Genomic DNA, 19853 nt, shown 5'->3' on the forward strand with positions numbered 1-19853 from the left:
ATAATTGATTGCTTTTTGTCTACTCCGTGCAGTGCATACATAGTTACTTTCCACACAAGATAGCGGATTTCTTCGGCCGAGTTTGTTTCGTCTTTGAGACATTGGCATTGGGATGGCTACTTACCTACCGACGGAGTATTTGCTTCGTGATGCACTTTGCTTGCAGCTGTCACTATGCCTACTGCCTACCTACGCAATTCTATCTGTGCTTCTGCTTTAGTGTCCATCCTGCCATCTGTAAGCACCCGATAATCACTGTCTAGAATCAACAATGACCTTTTCTTCTTTCTGTTGTCCATGTCAAACCATCCACACATCTCCAAACTAAACCAAGCACGTCGCACATCTGTGTACCCTCAAACCTCTCTCTCTTTCTTCCCCTCATTGTGGTCCCAACCAATCCATCCACTACCTTTCTTTCTTCCTTCCACAACATACATATCATCCCATCTCAACACATACATACATACATACAAAAGTCCATCCCAGCACTTAACAACAAACAACCACCACGCCACCCATGCGCACTCCCCAGTATATAACAACCCAAATTAAGTCCCAAAATAAAGTTTAGACAATCAATCAATCAATCAATCAATCAACGATGTACATAAGTGTCTAGTAGTCTACCCCAATACCAGGATACTCCCAGAACGCCTCGCCTCGCCTCACCTCCCCATACGTCTCAACTAAGTCCTGTACAGTACTTTCCATCAAAGGGAGGCGTCAAACATGCATACAATAGATACTACTACATAAGCAGTAGTAGTAGGTACATACGTATGATGCGTATGATGCAGTCAACCATTCCCCCCGGACGAATAGGACCCTTCTCTGGCGTGCGTTAGAGGTACAAGGACAGATACAAAGTATACTAAATACTTATGTACCTCAAAACAGATAGTAGAAGCAGTAGATTAGTCTAGACTCATCGACAGCCAGCAAGCAAGCAAGTGAGTAAGTTACTCAGCCCAGTGCAAGACATCTTAGCCAACTACCCACTACAGTAGGTGCTAAGGTACTTTCCATCCCACATGGTTGCAAAAGAAAACCAACCAAAACCCGAACCGGGATGTGTGAACCTGAACCTGAACATGACCTGTCACGACAACCGATTCAGGAGAGGGGTGAGTGGATTGTGGATTGTGGCGCCTCGGGATAACAGGGGTTTTAACTTGATTTATTATTGTCTAGGATGTGATGTGATGTGGTATTACTTAATTTGTGTGTGTGTGTGATCTGGTCAGACTGTGTTTTGTTTCCCGGGTGTTACTTACTTTACTTGAACAGACATCAGCTGGGGATAGCATGCATGGATTATAATATTATCTGTGTATCAGTCTGTGTGAGTCTGTGTATGTGTGAGTGTCAGAGTGAGTGAGTGACAAAAGTACCTCTTACTGTAGTGGATGTGGATGTGCCTGGGGAACGAAAAGTAATTGTGTGGCTTGGGGGGGCTTTGACTCCTACTTACTTGCTGTAGTTTAGTTGGAGGAATGAGCAAGAGTTCCATGTTCCATGGTCCGCTGCCCACACTACATTTCCCCCGGCCCTTTTGGTGATTTTAGTGTCTTGGTGGCTTACTGATGGGCTATCTAGATGCCGTGCGCATTGGTATTTCTATGATATCATTGTTTTGTTTTGGTCTGTAGGGTGTGATGATTGATTGATGGATGGATGGATGTTGTGTGTCATGATTTCATTCCTTATCCTTACTTCGTAACCCTGTGTGTGTGTTTCTCTAAAGTGTATGGGCTATGACGCAGAAATGGTTTAGTTGGATGAATGGATGGGACAATGCATTGCCCTCCCTAGACGCCTCCCAGGCCCAGCTTCGTTCCAGACCCTCCGCCGCCGCCTCTGCCTCGGTGTCCACCCCGCAGTCGGCGACCACCAGCGCGTAATCCTGCAGGCGGTTCATCTCCAAACCCGGGTTGGAACATGGGCCCTCCTCCTCTCATACCGTGCAGCTGTGCGGGATCTTCCCTGAATCCATCCCCGTCGTTCAACGTCGCTTGCCAGAGAGACCGCAATGATGCGTTCCACTCCTGGAGTGCCCGCAGCCGGTCCACGTCGCTAGCGCTCTCAACCTCCACAATCCCGTTTTCCTGGTCGATCTTGGCATTGAGCTTCTTGTCCAGGATCAGGAAGCTCAAGATGTCTTGTACCTCGGGTACCGAGACCCGGATGTGCTTCGAGATGAACTTGAGGGTGAATCGTGTGTACGGTGCGATTAATTTGAGAACAGCCTTCGTCCGCATGTTTCGGCTGACCTCGTCGATATTCTCGGCGATGAAGGGATCGGCCAGGACGTCCGGGTTTTTGCTAAGGATAGCTTCGTATGCGTGTATGTCGTCGCGTTGGAATGCATCGACTAGATCGGTCATAGCGGATATGCGGGGGTCGTTCTTGTACGGTTTGGTCTCTTGGGAATAAAATGGGTTGATATCCGATTTCATCAGCATCGTGGTCAACACGAGATACTTGAGCACCTGGATTCGCTGTATTGAGCCCGCCTCATCGTAGTTTCTGAATGACTCGAAAAAGTCGCTCTGCGCTTCCTCCCAATTCTCCTCACTCATGTGCATCTTTCCTCCGCATTCTCGGATGATACCCATGATCTTGGGGTGCGGCACCGCCGACCGGACTCGAAGGGCACGCTGGTAGAGCGCTTTTAGTCGCTTGTTGTTTTTCGTCTCGGCATACATCTGTATCTCTAGGGCGTATAGTTCGAGAAGATATGTTCCTTTGCTGGGATCGTCGGTTCCATCTTCCCGCTGGCATGCCCGGTGCAGCTCCCGCACCTTCTTGCTTAGCTGGCCGTACTCTTTCCGTTCCAGCCAAAGACGCGCCAACTTGATGTTTGTCTTCAACCATAGTCGCTCGTTGTTGGTATTTTGGAATGAGCGCAAAGTCAGAGAATAAAATTCCTCCATGCACTGGTAAGCTGTGTCATCGTCCGATCCCTTCTCGATATAATCTAGCATGTTGTTGATGGACTTTTCGGAGTAATTACGAGTGACGGCCGACTTGACGTAAGTGAGGAGCTCTCTGTAGTGTTCAACGGCCTGGAGAGTCAGTATCTTATCATCGTGGGCCAAGGGCGCAGTGACGCCTTACATCACTATATCTCCCAAGTTTGAATTCCAACTTGATAGCCTGCTTCAGTCCTTTGAACCCCCTGGGCTACCGTCAGCACCTTGTTTGAACCATCACTGACGAACACGGCCTCTTACCAGTCGCCTTTGTCTTGTTCTAGATCCGGAACACCCAGAAATTCATCGATGGCCTCCTCCGGGTTGTCTATCTTCATCTGTTTGGCATTATAGTATTTGTTTTCGATACCGACGTCTCCCGATTCATCATCGTCCGCATCCTCGTACTCGAAGTCGTACCTGCGATAGTTCAGCTGATTAGCGGCCGCGACCACCGGCGGGCTGAAGGGACAACATAGGCTTACTCCTCGTCACCCGAATCTTGCATGAAATCATCATCGTCAGACATTATGAACGGATTAAACCTCGCTGCGTTTTGGGTATCTAAAAGAATCAAAAACTGAGAGGCAAAAGAGGATCAACTGCGTGCTAGAAGACCGATGGAGATAAGAGATGGAAGGAGATGAAGGTGAGTGAGGAATGGAGAGCTTCCGCGCCTATCGGAGCCTGGGGCCAAAGTTCGAGGTTCCCCGCCTTTGTAGCTTCCTCGCCGGGCCCGACCGAGACTACATTCTACTCTACTATAGCAACAACCCACACTGGACTTGAGGCTTGTTTACTCCTGGGAATTGCCTGTCAGTAATTAATGGCTGATACATATGGCCTAGACATCTATTTGAGTTATCTTACACTGCACAGTCCAATGGCTCAGCCTCCGCAATGATTGTCGTCGGACAGAGGGCTTACTATTGGTACTACTATGCTTACTGTACTATATATAAGTTCAATTCACGTTCAATGACATGATCACCCACGACTATTCTAACTAATATTACTGCCTGTTAGTGGCTCAGGGACAGGAACATAGACTCTGACACATTTAGTCAGACCGATTCGAGCTAGACTTGCATGCAATGATTCTAAATATAAAGCCAATTTGAGCGATTGGCGCCTGTCACAGCCTGAATCTGCGTGCTAAATTGAACCCGACATCTACAACTAACCGCACCGCCTTAAGGCAGGAAGGGTATGCTCACTCATACTAACTACTGACCTGGCTAGTATAAGCAACACCCTCCGTGGTTTCAACATACACTGCCACTTTACTGTGGAGGGCACACTCTACCCACTGTCAGAACTAACCATCTTTGCGGGTGAATTTTTGCGAGGCGTGGCGAAGCGAACTGAGCGCTTCCCGACTTCCAGAGCGGCTCAGGTACTTGGCAGATGACGATCGTCTCTCATTTGCGGATCGCCCGTTGCAGGACGGAGCCGATGACATCGACCGGCCTCGCTGCACAGCGGCCCACGACTTATCTTCGTGTTCGCAACCACTTTTTTCTTCTAGCCAGATCAGTGCCTCGTGAAACGCTATTCATACCTATTAGCCCTTACTCCGCACACTTTATTCCTCTTCACTATCCCCTCATTCTGTTCGCCATTCTGCTCTTCGGTTGATCCCCTCCCCATCTAGCCCCTTCCCTCCCTTATCTACTTGGACCCTTCTTTCCGCGCATCTCGACGCATCCACCACTCCCAACTACCGTTACAATGAGTCTCTGTGGTCGCCAAAAAGTCGTTCGACGTAAGATGGTGCTATTGTCAGTTCCACCAAGCCTTGGCAGTTACATTTGATGGGCAGATTGCTGATTCCAGATAAGAGGGGACGGCGCTTGCGGCAAGACCTCCGCTCTAAATGTCTTCACCAGAGGGTGGGCACCCCTTGTATTTTTCTCTGTGGTCGAGACCGCTAACTTTCGGGTAGATACTTTCCTACGGTCTAGTGAGGATGACCTTTCTGAACGCTGATTTCTTGTTGCGATATTAATCTTTCCCACTTACATAGTGAGCCTACTGTATTCGGTACGCATGTTCTTCCTTGGCTTATGATGATCATCTTACTAACCGTTGTGCTTTCCAGAAAACTACGTGCATGGTACTTCCTTCTCCCTACATAAACCGGGCTCGCATGCTCACATTTACCTAAGATATCTTCGTGGACAATGTACACATGGAATTGTCGCTATGGGATACGGCCGGCCAGGAGGAATTTGACCGACTGCGCGCGCTATCATACGAGGACACACACGTGATTATGCTCTGTTTCAGCGTGAGGATTCCCGCTCCTCGAGGATTGGACAAGAGGTTGACTCCTTCTAGGTTGACAGTCGCGATTCGTTCGAGAACGTGGCGAGCAAATGGATTGAAGAGATCTCGGAGAACTGCGCCGGTGTCAAATTGGTGCTCACTGCCCTCAAGTGTGATCTGAGAAAGGATGAGTTCCTCAACGACAACCCGAACGCGATCACCTACGAAGAAGGACTGGCGAAAGCCAAGGAAATTGGCGCAGTGAAATACCTGGGTAAGGGCGACTCCCACCCCGTGATGTTATTCGCGTGATAGTTTCTGACTTCTTGACAGAGTGCTCCGCCGTGCAAAATCGTGGTATCATGGAAACATTCTACGAAGCTGCAAAGGTCGCCCTGGAAGTCAGAACTCAGGGCTCTAATGGATCCGGTGAACGGTGTGTCATTCTCTAGACATGCCGCTGGCCATCCTTCATGACTTGTCGACTATTGCATTGCTCTGTTCTTATACCCTTCTACCTGCTTGCTCTTCAGCCCATGAGCTGGATCATTTGCTGTGACCGTTCCGACCGGGGGAATGCCCTGGGTTTCCCATCACTGGCATCGAGCTATCATTTCCTGGGCGTTTTCAGCCTGTCATGCCTTGCTCTGTTCTCTTCTCTATATATACTTGTTGAACCCCTTGTTGTAATCCTGTATACCTAATGTTTGCTCTGGGGATACCTTCCAGAAAAGCGCGCCAGTCGGGACACACCCATGGCTGCTTATCTATATTCCATCATTCGCTCTGGTCGATCTCCGCATCGACCATTGGTATAGACTATGCAAATGTACCATTGATAATGAACACGCCGTATCTCGCGTACTCAAGAACCTCCTTTCAATCCCTGCCAACCGCACCCTCCCCGATTGTATAAAGTCTACAACCACTCACTCCATTTCCTCCCTCAACAAATCCTCCTCACTCACCCTATACACCTCCTCAATTCCCTCCCCCGTCGCCCCTTCCCCACAAGCAAAATCCCCATTCACTCTCCCAACAAACTTCCCCACAAACCTCCCAGCCACCTCCTCAATCTCCACCCCCTCCACCCCAAGCCCTTGTAAACTCGTCGTCTCCCTCCCCTCCAACCCACACGCCACAATCTGCCGAAACCACCACATCGGCTCCTCCGTCACATTCAACCCAATCCCATAACTACTAATATGTCTCCTAAGATGCACCCCCACCGCCGTAATCTTCTTCGGCAGCTCACTTTTACCCCCCTCAGACCCTCCATGTTGTTTCCGTCGTCCATGCACCCAAACCCCCGGATCCTCCGTAACCATCCCCCTCACCCCATACTCCCTCAACACATCAATCACACTATTCTCCAACAACCGTATATGACACCGGGGGGTGAGTCCCAGCCGTCGTAGATCCAGAATCGTGTATGCGACTAGTTGGCCCGGCCCGTGGTAGGTCGTTTGTCCGCCGCGCAGGGTGGGGTGGTATTCTGCTACCCGGGAGGTAGGGTCATAAGTAGAGTTGGGTTGAGGGGAGGTTAGGATCTGGCGGATTGGTTCGAGGCTGGGTGGGAGGGAGAGTGTGTTGGCATTGGCATTGTTGAGGGTGTTGGAGGGAGGGAGGTCGCGGCGTCCTGTTGTGTATACGGGATTCGGGCTGAAGGTTATTATAGTTGGGTCGGGGGGGTTCGGGGTGAGGTGCTTTTTATGGGAGAGGAGCCGGCTTGTCAGTGTTTGTTGGATGTTGGCGACCCGGCTGAAGGGGGTTATGTTGGGGAGGTGGAGGTGGGCGAGGCGCATTTTTGGTGCTGGTTTGGTTGGTTGGTTGGGTTCTTTTTGGGTGGTGGAGGTGGGATTGGGATTGGTGCGTGGTTAGGATGGGTGGTGTGTTTGCATTGTATTCTGGGGAAGGTGATTAGAGGAAGTAGGGAGTGTGGAATTGGGTTGAAGTTGTTAGATTAGATAGTTGGTGTGAATTTCTTGAGCTTGCGGTTTGATAAGATTGGACGTCACTCCCCCGGATTGTAGTGTCATGTGATGAGGAACGCAATTCCGATCTCGATTTCGTGCTTCCTTTCCCACACCCGGAGCTTAATTTGAGATTGAGTTTGCTTGTAGCATTCAATTTTCTATGTACTGCAGTGCATCCTTCCATATTGGTCCAGGAGCATGACTGCGAGATCGTGTCTGCAGAGATCTTCAGGAACCGCGTGCGCCGAAACCTTCCGATGACTGACTGGACCTAGGCAGTCTGCAACGCTCGCATATCTGCTTGCCTGCTTGCATTTTCCCAGGTTCGTTCTTCCACTAATAAAATTTGATATACAAACTAGTATAAATTTCAAGACACATTACTCGGGCGCAACGCCATTAACCATCGTTCCCTGCGTGCCCTCACCCTCCGATACCAACTGCCAATCCCTCACGCCACCCTTCCAGTCTGCAATGCGGCCCTCGCGCACCTGAACAGTCACGACGCGGACATCGCTGTCAATTGAGATACTGGGCCGTCTTTGACCGGGTTGCTGCTGCAACTGTTGTCCGAAAGTGCCCAGCTCTTCCTCGAAGGTGTTGTTCTCCAGATGCTGCTTCTTGCACCAGGCCTCCTCTTCAGAACCAGGTTCCAAGAAGCGCGCGGTACCGGCGATAGTTGTGGAGATACTGGAAAGGGCGCTTGTGTTCAGGTTCAACAACAGGCTCGCCAAAGAGGACCGTGTGGCTGCAGGCGGGGGAGACCCTTCGCGACCATCGGGGTTGGGAGCCCGGGTAGGCGGACGGTGCGAAACCCAGTCATGGACCAGAAGGGACACGCGAGGGTTGGTGAGCAGATGATTGGTTTTGCGAGAGGAAGGGTTGGTGGTCATGATAATTGTCGGATACGGGTCATAGGGAGTCGAGGGGAGGTAGGTGTAGGACATGAGCGAGATGTGCGGGGTCAAGCCATCACATGTTGCAAGATGAAGCTGGCAGCGTACAATATCAGTTTCCGATCACAATGACAGTATAAAGGTATAGAAATTGCAGTACTCACGAATCGAGAATTCTTCAGACATGAAATCACCTCCGTTGGGAGGGTAGTCCCGACATGCGGATGAGTAGTTGTGGCTGAGGCCTCGTACGAGAGGGGAGGGTTCATAGAATCCGCCATAGTGTAGGACACGGAGAAAATATGTTCAGGACCTAGGTAGGTAAAGAAGTGCTGGATGTCAAGTGTAGCAAGTGCGCTTGGACTCTGTCGAGTCAACGAGCTCTCAGGTAGGACAGTACACACAGTGAGTGGCAGTGGCAGTGGCGGGCCAGCTCAGCTGGAGGGGTGTGACCAGCAATCAGATGAGCTACCGGATTGGGGTCTACCAAACTAGTCCTGTTTAGTACTAGCCATCCGGGCCCGGATCACTGCGCGGCTCGCTTCTGATTACATAAGAGACAGCTCCGGTAACGACGTCATCGGTGCTGGGAGCTACGCTTGAGGCGGTGATGGATGCTGCGAGTATTTTTCAAGTCTCTACCGAAAACCCCGGTGAGTTAGAGGCAATTGATGAGCCGTTACCAATAGGGTTGAAGACCTTAATGAAGATAACCTCATTTCCGTTATCATGTCCGTAGCCGTGAACGCGGAGGAAAGGAAGCAAAAGACCGCTTTCGTCATGGTCTCGGAGATGCAGGGCCAGGCAACGAAGATCGGCCTAGACAAATGGAATGGACAAGTCATGAGGAATGTCTTTCTCGGGGACTACACATCATCCGCAGAAGAAAACAAGAGCTGTATCAGCACAATGGGATTAGTACACTAGGGCTGGGATTGGTGATCAGCCCTTATATAAGGCAGGCCCCAGCTCAAGTTACATTGGCAGTAGCCGAGAACAGAGAGAGAGAAAGCACAGCCCAGTTACGTTATTTAGCAGAATAGACAAGACAGGTCTTGTCTCTTCACAGGCTTGTTTCCCCGCACTTTTCCAGTTTGATGAGCAAGTGACGCCTTTTCCCCAGTTTCCCACTTGTGCCGTCCGGAAGTACCTTAACCACTCAACTACCTGCCTTTCCTTCCTCTCTCTCTCTTTTCCTCTCCTCTTCCCTCCCCAATCACTCTCCACACTCTCCCTCCATTGGCTCTATTCGATTGTCACCTAATATCCTACATACCCGTGGCTTATAACCGACAACCGTCATTGGGGATTATTACTTCTCCGCCCGATAATTCGACCTTCCTCTTCGCTGATCCTGGACTCTAAAGCTTGCGACCTGACTGGTTCCGTGGACTCCTCCTGCAGTGCGCCTTCCCTTCAGCCGTCGGTCAGGTCGTTGTAACGCATCGCGTGTCTACCTACCTCTCCCATCCCTGCCCTTACCTGCTGTCTCAGTTACTCTTTCTACATCTACTCATCTACTTCCCCTCTCCTCTCGGTAAACCCCTCTTCTCTTGTGTCGCCTTTCGCAGTCTAATCGCTGTCGTTGGGCTCCTCTTCTGTATTTGCTGTCAACCCGACACACGTCTATCGATCCTTCATTTACCTGTCCCCCTCCGTTTCTTGTCTGATTACCCTGTCCCTGCCTCTATTTTTGTGAAGATTCTCCCCTGTATCCCTTGCTTCAGCATCCGTTTCTGTATAGCTATAAGCTCTCTACGGAATCATGCTCGCCCCACGCTTGTTGCGGCCAGCGTCTTCGCTGGTTCGCCCCTTCAGTTCCACTGCCACTGCCTCCCGCGCCCCCTCTATCCGTGACATCACCCCCGACTCGGCTGCTGAGTTCAACGCACGTCAGAAGGAGTTTCGCGAGAACCTAGAGGTTGCTCGCAAGAAGAGAGAACAGCAAGAGAGTCAGTCTGTCGATGCTTCTGGTTCTACCTCTGCCCCATCCCCTGCATCCCGTGACCGCCTTCGTGAGTACGCTACCGCTCCCACTGCTCCAGGTGAGAGCAATGCGAGCAGTAACAAACATCCCGTTTTTGATGCCGCTGGAGTTCTTGATAATAAGGCTTTGGGCTCACTTTCTACCCACCGTATTATAGGAGACGAGCAGCTGCAGGAAGCCAGTCAGTCTCCGAAGCGCGGCCCCCTGTCGTCGCTCATCTACGGAACGAAGGAAGGCCAGCAGCTGGACAAAGATATCGAACGGTCATTCTCGCAGGTTCTCGCCCGTGGAAAATACGTACATTCTATCGTCTTTCACGACGTGAAGCCCGATAAAGTTGACGACTATGTGAACCTCGTCGGCCAGTGGTACCCTCGCATGGCTGCCGACCCTGAGAACCGGGTGAATTTGGTTGGCAGCTGGCGCACGCAGGTTGGAGATAATGACACCTTTGGTACTTGACTTCACGCGCCCATCCAGCCTTTCCAGTTGCGCCTCTGTTACGATGTATGCTAACAGCTATGCAGTTCACATCTGGGAATATCAGCGATATGAAGGATACCATGCTTCCCTCCACAACATTTCCTGCCACCCTGAATTCCCCGAATTTGACCGGCAGTTGAAGGGCTTGATCAAGAGCAAGAAGACGTCGCTGATGCAGGAATTCTCTTTCTGGCCCACGACGCCTCCACGGCGCCTGGGCGGTCTCTTTGAGCTCCGATCATACACTCTTCATCCCGGAAATCTTCTGGAGTGGGAAACACACTGGCGTCGTGGCCTCAAGGCCCGCCGGGAGGTGATGGAGGGGGTTGGAGCATGGTTCGTTCAAATTGGGGACCTGAACACTGTACACCATCTCTGGCAGTTTGCGAACCTCGAAGAGCGTAAAGTCCGCCGTGAGCAGTCCTGGGGTATCGAAGGCTGGGGGGAAACTGTCCACAAGACGGTGCCACTTATCCAGACCATGCAGAGTCGGATCCTGATTCCCATGCCCTGGAGTCCTGTTGGCTAAGCCGGTTCAGCTCGACGATCATCACATGGTCTTGATCACGGGGTGAGTTTTCCAGGACCCAGGCAGACGGAGCCAAGCCCGATTACTTGTGTTCCTCAACGGTCCGAGCGCCATGAACAGAGAGGGAATAAGTAGGAGGTATGGGGGATAAACAGGAGACCAATCAAGGATGGAGCGACTCAGCCCTGTCTACTGTTGCAGCGAATGCTGAATCATGAGGCCCTCGAGCCGTCTGGGGTAGTGTACACACTCGGCACGCTGTTCATTGTTCCTCTCACGAGCCGGCCTTGATGCCTTTTGTGTATCGTATCTAGCATTAGCATACCTATGTTCAAACTGACATCTTGTTGTATCTGTTATCCCCGTCTCCTGTCTATTTCCAGACTACGTATCTACCAAGTAGACGACCAGCTGCTGTAAACAAAGTTGATCCATGGCCCCGCTTGACTGTTCTAGCGTATCCTGCGCGACTCCGCTTTGTCGACGACTAAATTCATTTCCGTCATGGGCAGCTGCCTCGGTCGTCGCGCGACTCAGCAGACTGGTTGCTGGTGTGCTGGCGCCCCCCACCTGTCCCACGACGATCACAGACGGGCTTCCGTAGCAGGACTGGTTGTTGGAAATGAGGAGACGTGGGTGCGGTCTTGTCTCCTCCGTCCGAGGTAAACCAGCAAATGAAAAGCAGCACGGCACGTGGGTATTCCGCGGGAATCCACCTGGTCCTTCGATGCTGTGCGGTGGGATTCTTCGCAGCGACTAAAGTCGTTGAAAGTTCTTGGCTGTTGAAGAGAAGAGGGACCGCCTCGATACGGCTTCCTCACTGGCCTTTTTGGCTCCCCGCGTCCGCCCTCCCGTCTTTGCCTTTGACTTTTCCGCCGGCAGAAAAAAGTTACTAGAAAATTCAAGGCCAGCATCAACAAGCTGCACCCACTTCTTTCTTCCTCGCCGCGTCGCTTTTTCTTCTTATTCTCCCCACTCGCGCTACTTTATCTTCTTCTTCTTCTTTTCTTTTTTCTTCTTTTTCTTCTACACTTCTACTTCGACCGTGTCCTTTGATAAACTTCATCTTTAATCTTTGAGCAACCCTTTCTCCGCTCCCCTGGCCCTGGTTCGCCTTCTCCGGCCCTGGTTTCCTTCTTTACCGCGCGGCATCTGCAATTCTGGCGTCAACTGCAGCCCGCTTCCGGTTTGACTTTCATCGCGTCAAAGACTCAAGAGACCATATACTTCCGAGCATCTTGACCATCTAGATTTACAGGCCGTATTGCTTGGTGTAGCTCAGGCCCTTCTGAACAACAGGCAACATGGTGTACATTCGCCAGCATCAACTGCCCAAGCTGCGGGAATACCGTTATGCAGGAGTCGATCTTTCTCTTGTTAGCCGCTATGTCCTCAAGCCGTTCTATAATAACTTTGTGATCAAGTTCTTCCCTATGAGCATGGCGTAAGTGACGATACTGGCTTGTTTCGTCCTCTAGTTTTGTTTTATTCTCGTCTGGCTAACAGCCTTCTTTCCCTCCCCGGTCTTAGTCCTAATGCCGTAAGTCATCTTAGCCCTGGACTGGCCCTGCTGCGACAAAGACCAATAACTGAGGACTGGTAGATTACCCTGACCGGGTTCTTCTTTGTGGTAGTCAACTTCATCACCATTCTCTGGTACAACCCGACCCTAGACCAGGACTGCCCGCCCTGGGTCTATGCCAGTTGCGCCATCGGGTTGTTCCTTTACCAGACGTTTGACGGCGTAGACGGCATCCAAGCGTACGAACTGCCCCTTGCGCCCCAATTTTTGATGTGATTCTCTTGTCCGCTGGTAGACTGCATGCTAAATCTGATCTTGCAGGCGGAGAACCAAGCAAAGCGGTCCTCTGGGTGAGCTGTTTGATCACAGTAAGTTAATGGGTCGGCCTGACCATTTTTAAATGATGGACCGGGAATTAAGCTTCGCCTGCAGGTGTCGATGCATGCAACACGGCCTTGGGAGTTTTGATCTTCGCGGCGGCCATGAACCTCGGCCAATCTTGGGCAACTGTGTTGACCCTTTTCGGATGTAGGTGGTGGACGAGTTTATGAGTATTGGACGATGCTGATAAGATGCAGCGACTATGACCTTCTATGTTCAGACCTGGGATGAATACTACACCCAGGTGTTGACTCTGGGAATCATCTCGGGACCCGTCGAGGGTGTCCTCACTCTCTGCGTTGTCTTTGGCTTCACGGCTTACATGGGCGGTGGCAGCTTCTGGCATCGCTCCATGCTGGAGACCGTTGGAGTTCCCAAATTGGCCTTTATCCCAGAGCACATCTACGACATGGCCTTTACGCAGTGGTATCTCGTCTACGGCGGAGTCCTCCTGTTCTTCGCCACCGCCTCTAGCATCGTGCATGTCATGCAGGTGCGCCGCGAGCGTGGTCAGGATCCGATCAAACCCCTGTATGGCCTGCTCCCCCTGGTCGCGGTGTGGACTCTTGTGCCGGCTTATCTTTACCTGCAACCCACCATCCTGGAGAACTACATGGTCCCGTTCTGCCTGTACGTCGGCATGATCAATGCGTACGCCGTGGGTAAGATGATCTGCGCGCACCTGGTCAAGGCCAGCTTCCCTTACTTCAACATGCTCTTGATCCCTCTTGCTTTGGCAGTCCTCGACAGCGCTGGTGCGGTCTTTGGGTACTGGCCGAGTCTGCTGGGTGACGGAGTGAGGCAGATTGCTTTCGTCTGGGTGTGCCTGGGTCTGTCGATCGGCGTTTACGGCAGCTTCGTGGTAAGTGTCACGCATGACCATTCGAGGGCGAGACGCTAATTGCAAACAGCACGACATCATCACGACGATATGCGACTATATTGACATTTGGTGCTTGACGATCAAGCACCCTCACGTGGAAGTGGTGACCGCCAATGGAGAGGCGAAGAAGTCGAACTAATGAGGATGCGAATGATGGCGGTGAGGGTACGAAAGAATGGAGTCCATGTGGAGAACGTCGAATCGCATAAGACGGTAGACGGTAGATTAATTGGACGGCGCAGCCGTTCGTGCATCCTGGCCTTGCGCTATCAGGAGCATTGGAACCGAGTCGCAAGTCGTCCGGTGTCTGAATGGCAGGCACATGTCACCGGACCGGAAACGTATGTCATGGCCGTATCTAAGCAGCGTATTGGATTAGCGATAGAAATGTATTTGTATGAGATCAGCAGTTGCCGAGTGGCGACAATGCGTCAACCACCGTAATCTCTCTGCCCGTCTGAGTAACAGGTAAATAGATAGTAGTACAAAGTAAGAAAGGGAGCTCCATCGAAGGACCTTGGAGCATCTAGCAGCATCTGGCGGCTGATATAAGCGGCCCGTGATTGGTGGATACGGCATCAGCCACAGGGGCCACCGCCGGGCGGTGGCAAAAGTGCTTGTTCGGGCAGTATTAGCGAGAGGGCTGCAACCCTATGCGCCCCCAAACGGGCCGCCGTGGGTGACGCCGTCGAGAATTCCCTTCAGCGCTCGCCATCTCCACGAGACCACCTTTTCGCTTTCACCCTCAAGCAGGCCATCTCCATCAGCGCTTCATTCAACTCCCTTCGCTGATCGACTTTTTGTCTCGTCAAGATGGTACGTTCTACCCCTACGATGCCATCCCACAACCTGTCCAGCATATATCCCTGCACGTTTGCATAGAAATGGCCATCGCCGCTAGCCATCTGTGCACCCCGTCGTCGCCACCATCCCGTCGCCGCAGGCATCTCGAAATTTTATCGAAAGAAGAGAAAGAATGTTGAACTGACGGATATCCCTTCGGAATAGGTTCTCGCGGTCGACCTCCTCAACCCCGCGCCTCAGGCTGAGGCCCGCAAGCACAAGCTCAAGGTATGAACAATTCCATATCGGGAAAAAAAGTGATAGATAAGGGATGGATGGAATGGGTTGGCTGATACGGTTACTCCTTCGACAACAGACCCTTGTGCCTGCTCCCCGCTCCTTCTTCATGGACGTCAAGTGCCCCGGCTGCTTCACCATCACCACCGTCTTCTCCCACGCCCAGACCGTCGTCGTCTGCGCTGGTTGCTCGACCGTCCTCTGCCAGCCCACCGGTGGTAAGGCCCGTCTCACTGAGGGCTGCTCTTTCCGCCGCAAGTAAACGTCTCGACGCAACCGTGCCGGAGCGATGATGAAAGCAATGTGGCGTTCTTCAATGATGATGGATTATAATATCTCGTTTTTCTGAGGAAACAGATTCAGATAGAAGATGGAATCCTCGCCCCTTGCGAGAAAGCCCTGCGGAACCACACAGACAAGGGAAATGAAAAAAATTTTTGACCAGGCACAGAACCTCGTTTTTGATACACCTCTTCAAAAAAGCGTTTTACTACTTTTTTTTTATCTTCCTACATCTCTGCGCAGGGGAGTTCCGGATATCTGGCACATGATCGGTCCATACTACCAAAAACTACTCTTGCCTTTTATCTTTCCTCTTGATTTTCGCGTGATGATTATCGTTTTCGACAAAGTTGTGTTCCTTGTACCTACGACGGATGTACCTCGAACAGGGGCACGATAAGGGGGAATAATCATACAACGCCACCAGTCACGTCTGCTCATAAGCTTCTGCCGGTTGCCGCAGGAATTCGGATATTGTGGAAGGAGGAAAAAAAGCAGATCTCCATCGTGGAGAAGATGAATGATGGCGGCTCCGGTATTGTTGCGGAGCGGCGTGACTGGCTGCAGGAGTCTGGCTACTAGGTCTGAGAGGACAGTGCCGGCACTGTAGAGTTGTGATACCCCTCGTGCGGTAGCAATCGTATGTTTTATATTGGTCAGTATGGTCATTAGCTCGTAGTAGTAGAGACGTAGCCCCTCGAAATGTGTAGATCTGGCCCGCATCTCCGCAATGTTGAAGCTGGGGTCACCGAGTGCCCTTGCATCTAGACCAAACCACTGCACGTATGTATGAGTGCCAACAACTGGATTGTAGAGATACGCCCCTGCGACCAAGTAATCACCTCGACATATTAAAACAATTCCTCTCAATTATTGATTAGGAACCCGGAAAACCAAAGCCCATCCCCATATCGTAGAAAAGAGGATACCCCAACCATCTAAGTAGTAACCACCATCCATCCACCCATCCACCCGGGCTTATCTTATCTCCTCACATCCTCCTCCCACTAGTACTTTTTCTCTCCCCGACATATTCCTCATACACTTACCCATTCCCTTTTAAACCGCAACATAACCCTCACCTACTACCCTTTACCCCTCACCTTTCCAGAAAACAAAATCCAAACCCCAGAAAGAAGGACAGAAAGAAAAATGCCCCCCCTCAAACTCCTCTGCCTGCACGGCTACACACAATCCGGCCCCCTCTTCCACGCCAAATCCCGCGCCGTGATAAAACACCTCACTAAGACTCTCCTCCCCACAACCGGCTACACAATCACAACGACCTACCCAACGGGCCCCATCCACCTCCTTCCCTCCGACATCCCGGGCTACGAGCCCTCCACTACACAAGGTGGCTCCACGACCAGCGATGACACTCCCACCGAAGCCTACGGGTGGTTCCGACGCTCCTCGACCGCGAACCCACCGCTCTACACGGACCTGCACTTGGGTCTAGAGACGATCGCGAATGTGATCAAGACGGAGGGGCCGTTTGACGGTGTAGTGGGGTTCTCGCAGGGTGCGGCGATGGCGGCGATTGTGGCGGCGTTGTTGGAGCCCGGGAGGGAGGAGGTGATGAGTAGGTTTGCGACGGAGGGGAGTGTGTTTGAGGAGAACGGGGAGAATGTTAAGGGGTTTGAGGTGCCGAGTGTTTGGTGGGAGTGTGTGAGGAGTGTTGGGCAGAGGGAGTTGAAGTTCGCCGTTTGTTATAGTGGGTTTAGGGCGCCGGGGCCTAGGTATAGGGGGTTTTATGAGGGTGGGGTGAAGACTCCCGTGTTGCATGTGTTGGGGTCGTTGGATGCCGTGGTGGATGAGGGGAGGAGTAGGGCGTTGGTGGAGGTCACTGATGCGGTGGATGTGGAGGGGAGGGTGGTGGTGCATCCTGGGGGGCATTTTGTGCCGGCGCAGAGACCGTATTTGGATGCTGTGGTGGGGTTTGTGAGGGGGGTTCTTGGGGATGGTAATGGGGGGAAGAAGGAGAAGGAGGAGGTGGATGTTAATGAGATGGAGTTGCCGTTTTAGATTAGAGATAGATGTAGACTATAGATCGTGTGTGTATGTATGTTTGTATGTATGACGATGTCATTATTGTCCCATTCTACTATCATCAATGTGCATATCTGCTATTCTGCTACTCAGAATCTACCGGGCCTTGCCCTTCTCTCGCGTGGGAAGGATCCGCGCCATCATCTCCTCCTTCGTGATCAGATGGTCGATCCGCTCCAGCAGCCCCAGAAGGCTCTTCATGTCGCTGCTCCATTCGTTCAGCACGTCGTCGGCATCACGAGGCTTGGCAAAGTTGACCAGTCGGGCTGGACGGTCGATCTTGGCGTAGATCGTCTTCGAACACACCAGCTCGCTGATGTACTTCTCGGTTTCCTCCTCCGTCAGGTCCAGCAGTTCGGTCAACCGGCCCATCTGGATACGTGTGTAATACTTGGCCACCACCCGCACGTTATGCTCGATCACGCGCTTGCGGAGGTCCTGCCACCTCCGGTACGGCTGGTCTTCCACCGACTGGCTGGGCTGAGGCTTGAAGACATCCGTGTTGCAGAGGTGAGGACCGAACTGCTCGCCCACCATGGGCCAGCGCATCAGCTCGTGGATGGTGAAGAGCTTCACTAGCCGGCCTTCAACCGGGACGAGGGAGAGCCGCGAATCCTGTTGGATGCGGTGCAACAGGTCCGACTGTTCGTTATCGTAGGAAGACAAGACGATGTAGTAGACAATCCTGGCGAGGACCTGGATGATATTAGCTTGAAGGTACTCACTAGTCTTCTAAGGTAAACTTACGGCGCGAAGCTGCTCCGGGTTGTTCTCCACCGACTCCGTATCCAGCACTTCCCGGTAGTGTTTGCAAACATCCAGATATTTGTAGTCGTGGTTGGCGAGGATAATCTGTTGTTCGTAGTAGCGAAGCTTCAAGTCGGTCACGTCATCGTCCACCTCCATCGGTGCCTCATCCGGGCTACGCGTCTTCTCCTTCTCTTCGGCTTCCTTCTTCAGCTTCTCAATTTCCTCTGGGCTCTTCTTCGGCTTCCGGTTGAAGTATCTCTTGTTGATCTTGCGGCTGAGGATGGTGGCCTGTGTCCAGTCGCCCCGTTCTATGCAGAGCGCAACCTGCTCCAGGATGAACTCTGTCTTCTCCCGTCTGGTCATGGAACCGAATGTCTCGACTTGCAACTCGCAAAGAATATCGGCAGCAGCATTAAGGTCGCCTTGGGTCTTCTTGATGTTGGAAAGAATGCGGGTAACACGGGCTCTCTCGACTTCGACGAAGATCTATATAGCTGCGCATTAGCATGATGCGGAGCTGGACGGGTGGTTATTTCACTGACCTTGCCCTCAGTCACAGTCCGCAGTGTGTGGATGACGGACAGCTTGACCTCCAAGTTCGGTGTCTCATCCAGGAATCCCATCACCGTCTGGACCATCTTCGTTACGGCCTGCTTGAGCTGGCCATGCTTCTTGGATAGCAGGAGGACCTGGTCGTTCAGCAGGTTCCAGTCTCCCGAGTTCTTGCTGAGTGTGACGATGGTGATAAGGATGCGCGATGTTGTGGCAAGATCCGAGGCCTGTAGGATGGGTAAGAATCGCGTTGTCGCCAATCAGACGAAGGAAGGACCGTACTTGTCTTGCTTGCTTCTCCAATACAAGGAGCTTGTCAATGGCACCCTGAACATCGGTCTTTTGACGGTCAGTGAGTTATGTTTGCAGAACCAAAGGTAAAGCTCCAACCTTAGCAAGCTGCTCAGCCTCGGGGATCAGCTTGTCAGCATCCTTGGAGAAGTCCTTCTCCGGCTTCAACAGGGTTTCGGACATGGTGACGAGGAAGCGTCACAGCAGGGTATAAATCAAATTTGGCGGATATTAACCTGTGAACGAGAAAGACGGATGCAAGATATGGGAGGGATTATTGGGAGAAGATGGGAGTCTGGGGGGAATGATGAAAGATGAGTGGAAGCATGGACTGGATCGGAGCTCTGACGTGCAGCTCGAGCTGGCGGCAGCTGTGTCACGTGATATACACCGCTGCAGCACTTAGACCAGATCAACATCTTTCAACGATATTCTTCATATAATAGGCGTGTTCCCCTAGCTCTCGATGAAACTGAACTCGCAGCAATATGGTTTCAATCTCTATTGAAAACATGTCGAAAATTCTACATACGGTTGTCTATAATGACTGTGATACTCCCGACCACCAACTAACACGATTCAGCCAATGTTTTGGTTACTAGGATAAACACACGAGACCACCACGAACCAGTTAGCACTTATATTTCATCAGTGATCGGGTTTGCACCAAGTGGAATTGCTTGAACTCTCGGATATATTGAAGTGTCAGACACTAACTCTTCTCAATGAACATATCACAATATATGCTCGCGTCTAGAGGCATGCGCTCGAATCACACCCGTCATGGGGCATAATTCTTGAGCATATTATTCCCTGTTCTGCCAGATATCAGATAAGAGCATGAGATGTCGAACAGTCATCTCAGCTAATACTCATTGTTACTGAATCAGGCACCATAATCAGCATACTGAATCTCCCAATCCGGGGTTGGATTACCTAAGCCACTGCT

At 51.6% G+C, this 19853-nt stretch overlaps 9 protein-coding genes across 9 annotated transcripts; 5 read left to right on the forward strand and 4 right to left on the reverse strand.

Moving 5' to 3' along the window:
- Positions 1-1668: 1668 nt before the first annotated feature.
- BO88DRAFT_490899 (putative COP9 signalosome subunit 2 (CsnB)) lies at positions 1669-3641 on the reverse strand. The gene is made up of 4 exons (XM_025712818.1): positions 3461-3641; positions 3237-3395; positions 3121-3181; positions 1669-3068 (listed from the first exon to the last, which is right to left on the reverse strand). Exons 1-4 carry the CDS (start codon positions 3502-3504, stop codon positions 1812-1814), a joined length of 1521 nt encoding a protein of 506 aa, XP_025559063.1. The 5' UTR covers positions 3505-3641; the 3' UTR covers positions 1669-1811.
- A 1065-nt stretch (positions 3642-4706) lies between these two features.
- Positions 4707-6166, forward strand: rho3 (Rho family GTPase RHO3; the record flags this gene model as incomplete). Its single annotated transcript, XM_025711709.1, has 5 exons — positions 4707-4760; positions 4812-4938; positions 5144-5265; positions 5316-5517; positions 5577-6166. 5 exons carry the CDS (start codon positions 4707-4709, stop codon positions 5693-5695), a joined length of 624 nt encoding a protein of 207 aa, XP_025559064.1. The 3' UTR covers positions 5696-6166.
- On the reverse strand, positions 5903-7212 carry BO88DRAFT_407896 (lipoyl(octanoyl) transferase LIP2). Its single transcript, XM_025707562.1, has one exon. It carries the CDS (start codon positions 7046-7048, stop codon positions 6173-6175), a length of 876 nt encoding a protein of 291 aa, XP_025559065.1. The 5' UTR covers positions 7049-7212; the 3' UTR covers positions 5903-6172.
- Positions 7213-7546: 334 nt separating this feature from the next.
- Positions 7547-8638, reverse strand: BO88DRAFT_147463 (pyridoxamine 5'-phosphate oxidase family protein). The gene is made up of 2 exons (XM_025701497.1): positions 8280-8638; positions 7547-8211 (listed from the first exon to the last, which is right to left on the reverse strand). Exons 1-2 carry the CDS (start codon positions 8394-8396, stop codon positions 7600-7602), a joined length of 729 nt encoding a protein of 242 aa, XP_025559066.1. The 5' UTR covers positions 8397-8638; the 3' UTR covers positions 7547-7599.
- A 1242-nt stretch (positions 8639-9880) lies between these two features.
- Positions 9881-11114, forward strand: BO88DRAFT_349197 (NIPSNAP family protein; the record flags this gene model as incomplete). The annotated part of the gene is made up of 2 exons (XM_025703443.1): positions 9881-10556; positions 10630-11114. The coding sequence occupies 2 exons, from the start codon at positions 9881-9883 to the stop codon at positions 11112-11114; spliced, it is 1161 nt and encodes a 386-aa protein (XP_025559067.1).
- Positions 11115-12418: 1304 nt separating this feature from the next.
- BO88DRAFT_418780 (aminoalcoholphosphotransferase) lies at positions 12419-14039 on the forward strand (the record flags this gene model as incomplete). Its single annotated transcript, XM_025708363.1, has 7 exons — positions 12419-12558; positions 12621-12654; positions 12718-12875; positions 12958-13004; positions 13069-13164; positions 13215-13879; positions 13929-14039. 7 exons carry the CDS (start codon positions 12419-12421, stop codon positions 14037-14039), a joined length of 1251 nt encoding a protein of 416 aa, XP_025559068.1.
- Positions 14040-14635: 596 nt separating this feature from the next.
- Positions 14636-15537, forward strand: BO88DRAFT_407902 (40S ribosomal protein eS27). The gene is made up of 3 exons (XM_025707563.1): positions 14636-14716; positions 14909-14971; positions 15060-15537. The coding sequence occupies exons 1-3, from the start codon at positions 14714-14716 to the stop codon at positions 15240-15242; spliced, it is 249 nt and encodes an 82-aa protein (XP_025559069.1). The 5' UTR covers positions 14636-14713; the 3' UTR covers positions 15243-15537.
- A 572-nt stretch (positions 15538-16109) lies between these two features.
- Positions 16110-17287, forward strand: BO88DRAFT_395884 (alpha/beta hydrolase; the record flags this gene model as incomplete). Its single annotated transcript, XM_025705206.1, has 1 exon — positions 16110-17287. Exon 1 carries the CDS (start codon positions 16415-16417, stop codon positions 17285-17287), a length of 873 nt encoding a protein of 290 aa, XP_025559070.1. The 5' UTR covers positions 16110-16414.
- Positions 17288-17314: 27 nt separating this feature from the next.
- BO88DRAFT_407903 (proteasome regulatory particle lid subunit RPN5) lies at positions 17315-19218 on the reverse strand. The gene is made up of 5 exons (XM_025707564.1): positions 19004-19218; positions 18896-18952; positions 18604-18840; positions 18059-18547; positions 17315-18007 (listed from the first exon to the last, which is right to left on the reverse strand). The coding sequence occupies exons 1-5, from the start codon at positions 19085-19087 to the stop codon at positions 17408-17410; spliced, it is 1467 nt and encodes a 488-aa protein (XP_025559071.1). The 5' UTR covers positions 19088-19218; the 3' UTR covers positions 17315-17407.
- Between the last annotated feature and the right edge of the window lie 635 nt (positions 19219-19853).

Source organism: Aspergillus vadensis (genome assembly GCF_003184925.1).
Source record: "Aspergillus vadensis CBS 113365 unplaced genomic scaffold BO88scaffold_26, whole genome shotgun sequence".
Lineage (NCBI taxonomy): Eukaryota > Fungi > Ascomycota > Eurotiomycetes > Eurotiales > Aspergillaceae > Aspergillus > Aspergillus vadensis.